This window comes from Oppia nitens, unplaced genomic scaffold (assembly GCF_028296485.1).
Source record: "Oppia nitens isolate AA-2021 unplaced genomic scaffold, nextdenovo-longstitch-racon4-pilon3 scaffold13_pilon_pilon_pilon, whole genome shotgun sequence".
Classification (NCBI taxonomy): domain Eukaryota; kingdom Metazoa; phylum Arthropoda; class Arachnida; order Sarcoptiformes; family Oppiidae; genus Oppia; species Oppia nitens.
The window spans coordinates 1,996,946-2,009,819 of NW_026533192.1; the positions used below are offsets into that span (position 1 = coordinate 1,996,946).

The window sequence follows — 12,874 nt, forward strand, 5'->3', positions numbered from 1 at the left end:
AAATGACACGATTGACAAACAAATATTTATATTTATATATAAAAAACTTTTCAAAGGAAGACAAAGTGATTAATAGTAAACTTTAAAATTTTACTCATTTTCCCGGATATCATATCTAAAGTATTCATATTATACTATTGTATAGTTAATATATTTGTATTTACTAAATAATAAATACATTTTACTCGTATTATCTAATAATATCCTATTAATATTTTAAATGCAGAATTTTACTTTTAGTATACGTTAATCAAACTATTATAGGGAATAATTTAAACGAGTAATTAAATTAAAGTTTGCAATAAAAACTGATATAATAATCAATAGTTGTTTGAGAATTAGGAATACTAAAAATCTTAAATATTAATTTACCGGTAATAATAAATTATATACAAATAGTTTGTCAATTAATAACCGGAATATTATTAATAATCACATTTAAAATGTATGGAAATAAATATTTATCAAAAATAGACTTAAAATATAGATTTAAATGTAAGACAAAAAGCAAATTGATTGAAACAATTAATAAAATGTTAATTATTTTGAGTATTAACTTATAGACAATAATTAATTATCATTTTGAACTCTCAATTTCTTTGAAGCATTAGTATCGTTGTCCTTATGAAATATTGGCAAACATACGGCACATAACCACTCATCTGACTTTAAATTTCCACATTTTCCGTGAATAGCTTGACTACCGCATCCGTCACATGCAAACAGTTCCCAATGATTGTCACCATTATATTCTCTGCCTTTCTTCGAGAAACACATCTCTGCTGAGCACTTGTGGCTACGATCATAAAGATCGGCAAAATTGTTGCCGTCCTCCCAACTCGCGTCACGTGAAGGCACATGTATACCAAAGTCTTTCATTTCAATGATAAACTCATCCCTATTGTTACAATTGGGACATTTGAAGTGATGTTTTCCCTGATGGTAGGCCTGTTTAATAACACACTCTCTGTGCAACCAATGTCCACAACAGGGCGTCCATAAAGTTTTCGGTGTCGGCTTACAAACTACTTGTTCGCGACAATTGGCACACAAATCATCTGTAGATTCCTTTTTAGGATCTGTTCGTTGAATGGATCGATGTTTTATACAATAAGAGGGAAAATTTTTCTTCGGATCGTGAAATGAATGGTAAGAGTCGTGAATCAGACCGCACGGCAAGTGAAAGACGACTCGACAATCGTTTCGATAACAGCCGATAACAGCACCTCTTTTGTGACAATAAGTACAAAATAGTTGTCGACCTCTGCGGACCTCTTTCTGTATGTCTTCTTCGAGAAATCCTTTGAAACCCTCATCGATTCGACCATTTTGTTGAAGTCCTGGACTAAATAAGATACAGTAATAGTGGGCCGATATGTCTCCTCTGGTCATAAGTTTGCCCAAAAAGTATTTGTTTTTTGTGACATAACCACAGAATATACACTTCGGTCCTAAATATAACCACAAATAGATATCACCGATGGATTGGTTTAAAATATTTAACCAAATGTTTACTTACTTTCTGGTTTGTTATCTTCTTCTTTATTATTATCCATTACTTCTCGCTTTCGTTTATTTGTCTTTGTCTTAGCCATCGATGTGACCGCAGATGAGATATATTTTATTAATGACTTAAATCAGTGATAGTATTGTATTGTTTGTAGTAATCATTGAATCACTCACTCTATTAGTCTCTCAATTGGCGCTCAAAATACAGCCATTAGTTCATTGAAAATATCAATTCAAATGATTCGATACTTCATTGGATGAAATTATACAAGAATTACATACTTCATGAGGCCATCAATATATGCTACTATAAGTGAAAACTAAACCAAAAATTTCATGGATGCTATACGTATGACTAGTTATATTAAATTACTTTATTTATTAATTTTTAATAAAAAGATGTTAATAATTTTTATTATTAATTTACTAAAATATATTTTTATAGTATTACTAAAATAATATTTTTTTAATTATAATAAATAATGATTTATTTAATAATATAAATGAATATTTTTATAATTTATTTTTTTAAAAAATCAAACATTAATTATTATTACAAAATATCACAATATTTGTGAATAAACTTAAAACTATGGCGCGATTTTTAAAAATGTATAAAATAAATAACAATATAAATGTTAAACAATTGAATTAATCAAGTAAATTATATATATCTTTATATAATTTAATAATGTTAAAATTTTTTAAAATATAATATTGATAGTTTAAGTTGTAATAAATATTAAAATGACAATAAAAATGAATTTATTAAATAGCTATTAGATTATAAAAATACTAATTAAATATTGACTAATTATTTGCGATAAAATAAGATAATACAGCATTTATAAAATTAATAATTAAAATAAATATTAAAATAAAATTGCAATTAAATTAAAACTTTTGGACAACAGATTGGTCTTCAATAACCAAATTGGTTTGACTTTGTTTAAGTTGTCTCTTATGAAAGACAATAACCAAATTAATGACAATCATTATTATTACACAACAAACGGCACATAAAAGTGATGCAAAAATCAATGATAACGGATAGGACTGGATATAGTTGGCAATTGCCAGCGGAACAAACACACTGCCCAATGTCCCGGACATATTCAGTATACCACATACCTGTCCACATTTCATTTAATTATAATTATTTTATATTAATCAATATTACAAATAATAAGATAATACCATTGAATTCATAGTTATAGCGTTTTCCATCAGAGCATAGAGTGATGCTATGATACTGGATAAGCCAATACCTATCATTTATTTAAAAAATATGTTTAAATTATAATTTATTTTAATTTTAAATTATATTTATAATTTATAATTTATATATAATCACCTAAAAGGCAAACACCAAACCAAAACATAGTGAGAGATGTGTTGGAAAAAATTGCCAAAACTATGAGTGAAATGACAATTACTGTCAAATTCATGTATAACATTGTAAAGTGTCTGAGCTTTAGTGCCAATACAATGCTAACAGCTTTGCCGATAACATTAGATAAGTTGAATATTGAGGTAAGGAAAGCACCGGCAGATTTGGTTAAGTGGAGGTCAATGTTGGCCGAGAAAGAGGCCAAATAAGTGACCACTACTTCTTCGAAGAAGAACAGGTAGAATAAGGAACACAATATTATTATTGTATATTTGTATGACTTTGGTTCATGTCTTTTGGATTCATTGGATTCATTATGACTATTCTCTTCATATTTTTCAATGCTCTCAATTCGTGACAACTTGTCGTCAAAACTCTTGCTTTTTGAGATAATATTGTCTTGAGATGAAGCCATTGCTATATTAGTAGACCTTCTCTGTCTTAAGGTATATAAGTATTGAAATATTATCAAAACAGATGCAAATACCAACATTAAGCCGTTAATCATATAAGGTATGTAAATATATGACTTATTTTCTTCATTTTCTACAGTTTTATCTTTAAATGAAAATTTTTCTGAATTATTTGAACTCAAAATGATTGCTTCATCAGTCATTGATGTTGGAGTTGTTAGTATATTGTTGGCTTCTGGAGCTAGAAATGGTTCGGCAATAATTGGACCCAATATATAGCCCAGTCCTCTAAAGAATTGAAGCGCTTGCATATATGGTGCACAGGCATCGGTCCATATCTCTAAAACCCAGGCTTCACAACCATTAATAGCAGCACCGGATGTGACACCAATAATGAAGTGAAGGACTATAAAGAGGTAATAATCTTTGATAGACGTGACAAATGATACGATAATTCCAAGCACCACAAGAATGGTAGCCATCGCCAGTTGCTTAGGTATCCATTTGAATACAAATCCACCTGTTTATTGACAATTGTTTAAATAAATTAAATATAATTCATTTTTATTATATCATAAATTTATTATATCATGTATTATCCCTAAAAATATTATAATGTAATGACATATGAGTGAAAAGTAGCGCTAATCTTGTAAATGAAATTAATGATAAATATGAGAGTATATGTATGATCTAAATGCACACTTCCCTTATGTATACCCCATAATATTTTTCATTGAATTCTTGTTTGTTTGTTTGACTGGACTTCGGCGACACTCAGTTGTTAAGCACTGGACCCGTTGACCGCCGCCGACATAACGTCCCACTTATAAGTCTCTCTTATTATATGATTTTTGTTATGACTTTTCTTTATATAGCTTTAAAACCTAAACTTTTACTTACAATCATATTCTATAGTTTTTTCATATTATTTAATAGACCAATGAGTGCGGCCTATAGAAAATTATACCAAATTATCAGCAAATATATACAGTTTTATATTATACACCTTTTAATATTTTTTGATGCATATATAAGTAAATTATTTAATAATAATTAACATTTTGATTATAAGCAAAATAAAACTTAGCAAACATTTAATTGAAATGTCAAATATTGTTATATCGATTAATTCTTAAGTTGACATATATTGTTAGATTGAATAATATATAAATTATATTAATATTAAAAATGAATTTGTGATGCTTTTACCTTTAATACGCTATAATATATATACTATAATATACTTGTACTGTACTGTCATTATAATGACATTCAATTTAATAGCAATTCCCAATAATTATATGTTTAATGAGTAAATATAACTAAAAATATAATACTTAATATAAAATAAAGATCAAGACATACTTGTTATGGCACCGACACAGACACCAGCGCTGGTCATAGAGAAAACTAAAGACATTTGTGATTGAGTGACATTCAAGTGATGACCCAAATCGAGAATCGTTGGCCCGAAGATACCGAATCGGATCGCCTATAAGATTATAGTTATTAATTAATTGTAATAATAGACAATTGTCTTAATTGTTAATATGCTATACCAGCTGCAGGAAGAGAAAATAGATAAGCGCAGTGGTAAGCAATTTGTGTGTCAAACTCTCCATGGTCATCTATCACTCCCCAATAGGACCAATCGGTATGCATACCACGTATAAGTAAACTAATTTGAAAATTTTGTTTAAATAACTAATTTCAACACAAATTTTTATATATTTTAGTTATTTTTTAATTAACAACTTTTCAGTGACTCTTTTCAAAGAATAACTATAAAGAATCGGATGTTTTTCATTCAATTTATAGTTTTTTTAATTGTTTTACAATTCATTTATTATCGCAAATCATTTACTATTATTTACGATATATGTATTTCTCAACTACAATATAGTGAACTACTTTTCAATTTCAGATAACAATGAGTTTGATTTTTTCATTATATTTTATGAATGAATTGAATTTAATGTTATCAGCAAAATAACAAAATATAATACACAAGAAAATCTTCACAAAAAAACGTAAGTCTCGTAGTGAATATCATTTCCTTGAAAACAAACAACAATTTTTACGTTTCTAATTAATAATTAGCACTTAATTTATTGCCATTTATTGTTAAAATAAATTGGTTTGTACCGGATTAAAGTAGATCATCACCATTAGGTTAGATCTAACGGAACTGTTAAATATATACACATTTACGAATTGTATTGATGTTTCATTCATTATAAAATTCATTCATACATTTTTTGCTACCTTTACTACAGATTGGCCTTAAAAATAATTGACTTATTATAATATTTCATATTATTTGTGAATAATTGCATTTTTATTAATTAAATTTATAAAATAAAAATATAATAATGTATACTGAAGTTTGATTATTATAATTTATTTTTTTAATATAAAATAAATGTGTATACAAATTATTACTTTAGCAGTAAATTGCTAAAAATAACTAATTAACTGCATTTGTTATTTAAATAGTTATAATTTGTTAAATTAAAATTAATTTCATAGATTAAATTTTAAACTATAATAATGTAAATCTTTATTTTAATAAATATATTAATAATTTTTAATGTATAGAAGCAACGAAAATTTAAATATTATAAAAATGGATATTTAATATAATCTATTAAACCTAAATAAAATTGATATTTTGATTAATTATCTTACAAACAGGACATTATACATAAATTTATATATAAATGTACTAGTTTATTAGTTTTATCAATTCAATTTTAATCTGTCATTAGTATTGTATCTTTTTAAATATTTATATGCAATTAGACTATTTATATACCGGTATATATTTTAACGATACTATAGAAATTTGTTTACATTATAAGTATTTATTGCATAAACAGATTGAAATTGAGGCTAAATGTAAAGTATATTAATTTATACTATGAATGTAATTTGATATTAATAGTACTTTAAACCATTTACTGTATTTTAATTGATTTTGTATAAATATAATAAACATTCACATTATGTCTGAATCATACAGTTTGTGATTATTTTAAACAATTTAACAAATATTATATAACTTCATAAATTAATAACTAACTCTAAAAGGTTTAAACTAAATATTAGATATACAATAATTAAATATATAACTAAAACAAATTATTATTTTAAAAATTATAATATAAGATGATAATAGTGATATTTAACATATACTGTATAATGTGTGTTTCTTATTTATAACGATATGTAAGTTAATCTTTATTATTTATTTAATTTTTGACAATAGAGTCGTTAAATTTGTAAAATTAATTGTGCAGTAAATATAGTTTTGGTTTATAGACATAAACGTCAGTCATTTCATTTTAGATAAAAAAATTTTATTGACTTTTATAGCATTTTGGAAAGATTTTTATGATTACTCATAAAAATTATGAATAAATAATCAAATATTTACAAATCATTTTTAATAAAGCAATTAGAAAATAATGTATAAATATTTTTATATAAATAATAGGAAATAAAAAATAACAATCAATTAATTGCAAATATATAAAAATATTTATACATTATATTATTATTCTAATAAATTGGTACATTTTATTAAAATATTTTTTAAATATTGAAACTAATTAATTATATAAATACACAATGATTTTTCTACATTTAATGCATTTTGTTAATCATAATTGTAGAAAATAATTATAGATATTATATATACTTAATTGAACTTATATAACAATTAAATTAACGTAATATTTATCTTTATGGCTGTAATCAAATAACACATTAGTTTGTCATAAGACTAATTAATAACGAGCCTATAGTATAATTAAAGTAATTATCTTAATCGTAATCTTTAATAAATTGTTATTTATGATCTTTTTTGTGGCAATTTTTAAGTTTACTGATATCTGATATCATATTTTATTTTTTTTAAAAACAAAATAGTTTTAATTGTCAGTAAAACTCTAAATATAATTATATATTTATAAGTTATGTAATATGAAAATTTCGACTTTTGATTTTCAAGTCGAATATATTAAACTTCTGAGATCAGACAGGTGTGTGAATGCTTAGGTATGTGAAAGCTCAGGGAGGTGTAGGTTAGCACACCTAACTTATACTGGATTCCAGAGACCCTAGAAATAAATGGCCAATCTTATTTTTTATTATATCTAATAAATTTTTCAATAGTTAAAAGATAATTTTATATTACAGTATTTATAAAATATTATAACTTAAAATCAGATAAATTAGAATATTATAAAAATTATAAAATATAAAAATTAACAATAAAAAAGACTGTAAAACTTAAAGCATATAAAGTGTTTTTATAATTATTTCATATCGGTTTTATTAGAGTATTATAAATATAACAAATTTGCAATTATTTTTTTTATTATATTAGCGTTTAATATAATTATAATAATAAAAGATTTAAATTACTAAATTTAGTTTTAAATATATGAAATGTCAATTATTCATATTTAACAGATACTTTACTTAGATGACAGAAGTTTAAAATAAAATAAATTTAATATTATAATTAACTTCTAATAACAGTCAAGAGATGTTAAATATAATTATTAAAAAAAATTAAATTTTCAATTAGCACAGAATTAAAACACATAATTATTGTATAAATAAGTTCTGTATTATTAGTAATTTTTTAAATATCTATCAATAGTTTTCAAATATCACAAGTTTTTAAATTTCTATTGAAATCTATTTTATTGTTAATGCAATCATTTGATTGCCTAAAAAATTGAACTAAAGTGCAATCAATCACATGTTATATTAGTAACAAACAATTAGTAACTCTAAATCTCTTTTATATTAATTATATGTACTATATATTTAAATAATATTCAAAATAAGTTTTTTTTGTGGTATAAAATCATTTTAATGTTTTCAATATTATATAATTTATACACAATATCTTTTTATTTATTTTGTTGTTTAATAGTGCAAAATATCATTGGATATTGTAATTGATAAAATCAAACTTTAAAAATTGATATATTGTTTGATATATTCAGTCATATACTGTATTCAATGGAAAAATTGTCGAAAATGTCTGAATCGGCTAAAGAGTTGAAAACATCCGTTAAGACTATCACTAGACTAAAGAGACAATTAAGTCCAGCGGTGAACATAAATGTCAAACCAAAGAGTGAAGATCATGAAAGACGAAGATATGATAGAGTGGCTAAAATGTTGGCCCAACAGAACATGAAGAATACCAAGGATTCAACAAAACAATTGAAATCTTCGGCCAAACAGATGGAAAACAAAAGCATTGTCACCGACGAGACTTACAGAAAGTTGATAACAGATCTGATGAAAAAACCTCATCCAGACTTCAATTCACAGTTGACTGTAACAGAGATTTTGCATCTCAAGAGTCAATTGAATAATTTGAAGAATTTAAATGACAAATCAAAAAGAAATTAATTTCTTTGTTTAATCGTTTAATTATTATTCTTAATCATACTTTACATAATCAATACATTAATAATACTCTTTAAATATATCATATCATAAAAATAATTATATGATATATTAATATATTAAAAAAAATTTTTTTTGTGAATATCATTAGCTCTCAACTTTTAAATAGATCTCAAATAATTACAAAACATTTGAATAATCATTATTAATACAAAAAGTCAATTTGAATCATTATTATAATAAATATATTATAAATAAAATTTCAATTATAAAATATGATATTTACAAATAATATGTTAATTAATGTTTATATTTTTAATATTGTAATTAAAATTTAACTCAATATTGAAATAAATACATAATTATGAATCAATTATAATATTAGACTTCACTAATAACCACAAGAATTGCTTGACTTGTATCGAGAATAAGATTGGCGTCAATACGGCAAATGTCGGCCAATTCAATGACCACTTGTTCATAGAGTGATACATCGGTAACGATTGGAACCGATGCTATAATTGCCGACGCGATCAGCATTTTGTTAGCAAAGATCTTCTCGATCTCTAACTCTTCATTATTTTGAGACATATCTAATGTTAATCTTTTACCTATAATTTTGTAAGCATTTCTTGTAATTATATTACGGGTTATGTAATATAAATCAACAAAATGTTTGACAATCTCATGAAATGTTGACAAATGTTGGCTAAAGTTAACGATATTGTGGTTCAGTACATCCAGAAGTGTTTGAACATAAGTGTACAGCGAATTGTGGATCAGTTTAAAGTCAAGTAGTCGTAGGACTCGTAGTTCCGATCGATTAATGTTTTGCAGCGAATAATTGTAACCACATTTGTGAAGAAATTGTCGTAATTTAGTTGTTGTTATCATTTGTTTGCTTCCATTATATCCTTTGACAGCAATGGCTACACACGTGACGGCTCGCAAATGCATCTGTTTCTTGAGTTTGTCTTCAATGGAGTTCCAGTCTAACTGTTGAGCATTTGGATGATCAGCCAATGCATGTGTTGTCTCAAAAAAAACTTTCTTTGTGTCGATCACTAGATTGACGATCAGTTTGTCCATCATTTCAATGGCAATGTATTTGACATCATTGTCCACTTGAAAGGTCTCGCAAATAGACATCAAGTTTTGGACGACACCTGAAGTGCAACAAAACTTACGGATCGACAGAAAGTTGTTATTGATTTGGTTTAAGTAATTGTTGTTCATATCATTCAAATGAAACAATATATCATTTAATACGTCTTCAGATATCATTGTGTTTGTCATTAATATATCAATCAATCGTTTGTTTCAATTAATAACACAAATGTCTAATCAATAACTAATCAACTTTTGAGTCATTATTGACCGCTATTTACCACAAACTGCTGTCAGATATTACAGACATTTCACTACAATAGAGGTCTAAATAATTATTGTATTAAAACAGTTATCCGTTTTTATAAATTTCATTGAAATTAAGTTATAATTTTATCAATATTTCTAATATAATATATTTATTTATAAATTATTAATTAACATTATATTTATATAATATTTGTTCATTAATGAGTAAATGTAAAAATATTAAATGTTTTAAACATCAGTAATGATTTGTAATTAATGGTAACGTAATGTCAAAAGTATTTAGTATATGTATTGCAAAAATATAATGTAATTATTTAACACATAATGTATGCAAAAATGTAATTATTATAATTCAAATGATTAAAACATTATACGTTTGAATTAAGAAAAATAACAATTTCTTTTGTCAACAAAAAAAAACAACTTATAAATGATATTTAAGTATAAAAATAATATTGATTTAAAAAACAGACAAATTATATGTTAGATAAATAATACTATAATATCACTCTTTGGTAGCATTTCTTTGGGCCAAATATTCGGCGAGATCTGCGTCCAAGTCATCAGTAGTGGGAATCACTTTTTTGTGACCACTTTTAACAGTTTCATTCATAGCTATATTAGACCAAACATCACCAGCTTTGGTGCCAACAGTCGATCCATTTGATTGTGATTTAAGTCTCGCATTAAAGTTTGATTGACGCGGACCTGACTTGTGATCAAATGAAGAACTGTTGCCATCAACTAATGTCAATCGTAAGACACGACCTATCATTTAATATCAATAAAATCAAATCAATTTCGTTATAATTAATATTACAAATAACAGACCATCGAGTGTCACATTATTAAGACTATTGACAGCAGTAATGGCATCGGCTTTGCGTTCAAACACAACAAATGCAGTGCCGGCTGACCGACCATTTCGGTCATAATTAAGAGCCGCTCTCTTGAGTGAACCGAAAGCATCAAAAAGTTGATGAATGTCTCCGTCAACGACACCGAACTCGAGATTTTCAATGAAGATCTGACCGCATGAACTGTTAAAGTGAATGTTTTTGGCCGATCTGTTATCATTGGCCACCGCTTTCTTGGCCATCAAATTATCTGCAAAATGACTCTTACGTTTCAATACATTGTTGTCATCGTTGGTAATATTGATCTCAATTTTATCAAATTTATTGTTTGTCGTCATCTCTTTGAGTCCTTTCTTGTGATTGCCTTTTGTAGCGGTGATGCCCTCTCTGGCAATGATCTCATCCAACGAAAGATCCAATTTGTTATTCATTGTAGTCATCGATGTCTTTACTGATGATAACAATAATTTGATTATAATTTTTGTCAAATAATTCAAACGATAATCATATGTCTTATGATTAGTCAACACATGTCTCATACAAACACATGCTTTTCAACTCTATTTGATTGTAACAACAATTACGACAAATAATTGTTATTAAATTAATATTCAATTTAATCAAACGTTTATAAAGATATAAAAAACAATAAATTAAATGATAATAAGTTTATTGAAAAACAAATAAAACAGTTTTTTTTGTTTAAATATATTAAATAACTTTTCATAATTTTTTCTAATAAATATTTAACCTTTAAAAAAGTTGTTTACTATAAAAATAAGTTATAAATGACAATAATATTATATTTAAAATAAATGTTAATTAAGTTGGATGCTAACTACAGTACTTATATACTGCTATAATTAAATATCAATAAAATAATGTATTTTTGATTGTACTGTATTAGACCATTTAGGTTAATAAAATAATATAGTAGACGATAAAAGATAAATTTTAATATACAATATTTAAATTATATACAATAAAATAAATTGAATAAATCATTTATTTGAATTTGTTTAATAAGTTTTATATATTTCTTATTATTTATAAATACTATCATATGATTGTTAATAAATTCAATTATTTAACATTAGTCTTAAAGCAATCAAATTGAGGTCATATTTTGATTTTTTACATCACTTTTGAATCACTCATTTAATTTGGTTATATTTATTGAAAAAGTGGTTTTCCAATGATTTTATATCTGATTACTTATATTATAAAATTTAAAACAAATTTTTAAAAAATAATTTGAAGGAAATATTTTAGTTTTACAATTTAATAATGAATTACTTACTACTAGTAAGTTATTAGTAATATAATTTTGTTAATAAATTATTAAAGATATTTTTATTTTAATATTTGATAATGAATTGAATATCAAAATTAATGATTAGATTTTAGCATAAATAATTGTATTTAAAAAATTTGTTTGATTTAGTTTTGTCTAAATTTATATGCCATTATAAACTTTATTTAATTTTAATTATTGATTTTATTTTACTACTTGTAAATTTTTATAATTAAAGTAAAAGTAATTACTGTGACACAAAAATTTATAAATTATATAATATTATAATATAAATTATTTGAATATTTTTTTAATTATATCGTTTAATTTCTTTATAAAATATTTAAATATTGAACACAATAATAAAATTATATATCTCTTTATAAAAAATACTGTATTACAATGATTCAATAAAAAGCTAAAATAATTTATGCATTATAATTTATAATAATGGTATACTGTATAATGAATAACAAATATAAAATACTAAATATATAAACTAATAAAAGTTTTATATTAATTAAAATCATTGAACAACTAAACAGTAATGACTTTCAAGTTTAGTCACTTATATTAACAATAAGTTTATTCAAAAGTA

The 12,874-nt window shown here is 24.5% G+C and overlaps 5 protein-coding genes across 5 annotated transcripts; 1 reads left to right on the forward strand and 4 right to left on the reverse strand.

The window, feature by feature from the left end:
* Window positions 1–570: 570 nt before the first annotated feature.
* On the reverse strand, window positions 571–1,742 carry LOC128960502 (G2/M phase-specific E3 ubiquitin-protein ligase-like). The gene is made up of 2 exons (XM_054306605.1): window positions 1,520–1,742; window positions 571–1,451 (listed from the first exon to the last, which is right to left on the reverse strand). Exons 1-2 carry the CDS (start codon window positions 1,593–1,595, stop codon window positions 571–573), a joined length of 957 nt encoding a protein of 318 aa, XP_054162580.1. The 5' UTR covers window positions 1,596–1,742.
* A 661-nt stretch (window positions 1,743–2,403) lies between these two features.
* Window positions 2,404–5,095, reverse strand: LOC128960512 (sodium-dependent glucose transporter 1A-like). The gene is made up of 5 exons (XM_054306616.1): window positions 4,875–5,095; window positions 4,681–4,807; window positions 2,864–3,832; window positions 2,707–2,777; window positions 2,404–2,640 (listed from the first exon to the last, which is right to left on the reverse strand). Exons 1-5 carry the CDS (start codon window positions 4,941–4,943, stop codon window positions 2,404–2,406), a joined length of 1,473 nt encoding a protein of 490 aa, XP_054162591.1. The 5' UTR covers window positions 4,944–5,095.
* Window positions 5,096–8,322: 3,227 nt separating this feature from the next.
* Window positions 8,323–8,751, forward strand: LOC128960522 (uncharacterized). Its single transcript, XM_054306628.1, has one exon. The coding sequence runs from the start codon at window positions 8,353–8,355 to the stop codon at window positions 8,749–8,751; it is 399 nt and encodes a 132-aa protein (XP_054162603.1). The 5' UTR covers window positions 8,323–8,352.
* Window positions 8,752–9,129: 378 nt separating this feature from the next.
* On the reverse strand, window positions 9,130–10,157 carry LOC128960528 (uncharacterized). Its single transcript, XM_054306641.1, has 2 exons — window positions 9,449–10,157; window positions 9,130–9,379 (listed from the first exon to the last, which is right to left on the reverse strand). Exons 1-2 carry the CDS (start codon window positions 10,042–10,044, stop codon window positions 9,130–9,132), a joined length of 846 nt encoding a protein of 281 aa, XP_054162616.1. The 5' UTR covers window positions 10,045–10,157.
* Window positions 10,158–10,630: 473 nt separating this feature from the next.
* Window positions 10,631–11,554, reverse strand: LOC128960538 (THO complex subunit 4-B-like). Its single transcript, XM_054306653.1, has 2 exons — window positions 10,957–11,554; window positions 10,631–10,893 (listed from the first exon to the last, which is right to left on the reverse strand). The coding sequence occupies exons 1-2, from the start codon at window positions 11,519–11,521 to the stop codon at window positions 10,631–10,633; spliced, it is 828 nt and encodes a 275-aa protein (XP_054162628.1). The 5' UTR covers window positions 11,522–11,554.
* Between the last annotated feature and the right edge of the window lie 1,320 nt (window positions 11,555–12,874).

Coding starts and splice junctions, on each gene's coding strand:
- LOC128960528 (XM_054306641.1), bottom strand. CDS start 10,044: ATGACAAACACAATGATATCTGAAGACGTATTAAATGATATATTGTTT. Junction 9,380..9,448: donor GTTAACTTTAGCCAACATTT/GTCAACATTTCA, acceptor TATAATTACAAG/AAATGCTTACAAAATTATAG.
- LOC128960538 (XM_054306653.1), bottom strand. CDS start 11,521: ATGAGACATGTGTTGACTAATCATAAGACATATGATTATCGTTTGAAT. Junction 10,894..10,956: donor TAATAATGTGACACTCGATG/GTCTGTTATTTG, acceptor ATTAAATGATAG/GTCGTGTCTTACGATTGACA.
- LOC128960502 (XM_054306605.1), bottom strand. CDS start 1,595: ATGGCTAAGACAAAGACAAATAAACGAAAGCGAGAAGTAATGGATAAT. Junction 1,452..1,519: donor AGAAGATAACAAACCAGAAA/GTAAGTAAACAT, acceptor GGTTATATTTAG/GACCGAAGTGTATATTCTGT.
- LOC128960522 (XM_054306628.1), top strand. CDS start 8,353: ATGGAAAAATTGTCGAAAATGTCTGAATCGGCTAAAGAGTTGAAAACA.
- LOC128960512 (XM_054306616.1), bottom strand. CDS start 4,943: ATGACCATGGAGAGTTTGACACACAAATTGCTTACCACTGCGCTTATC. Junction 3,833..4,680: donor CTGTGTCGGTGCCATAACAA/GTATGTCTTGAT, acceptor GTCAATAAACAG/GTGGATTTGTATTCAAATGG. Junction 2,641..2,706: donor CTATAACTATGAATTCAATG/GTATTATCTTAT, acceptor AAATGTGGACAG/GTATGTGGTATACTGAATAT.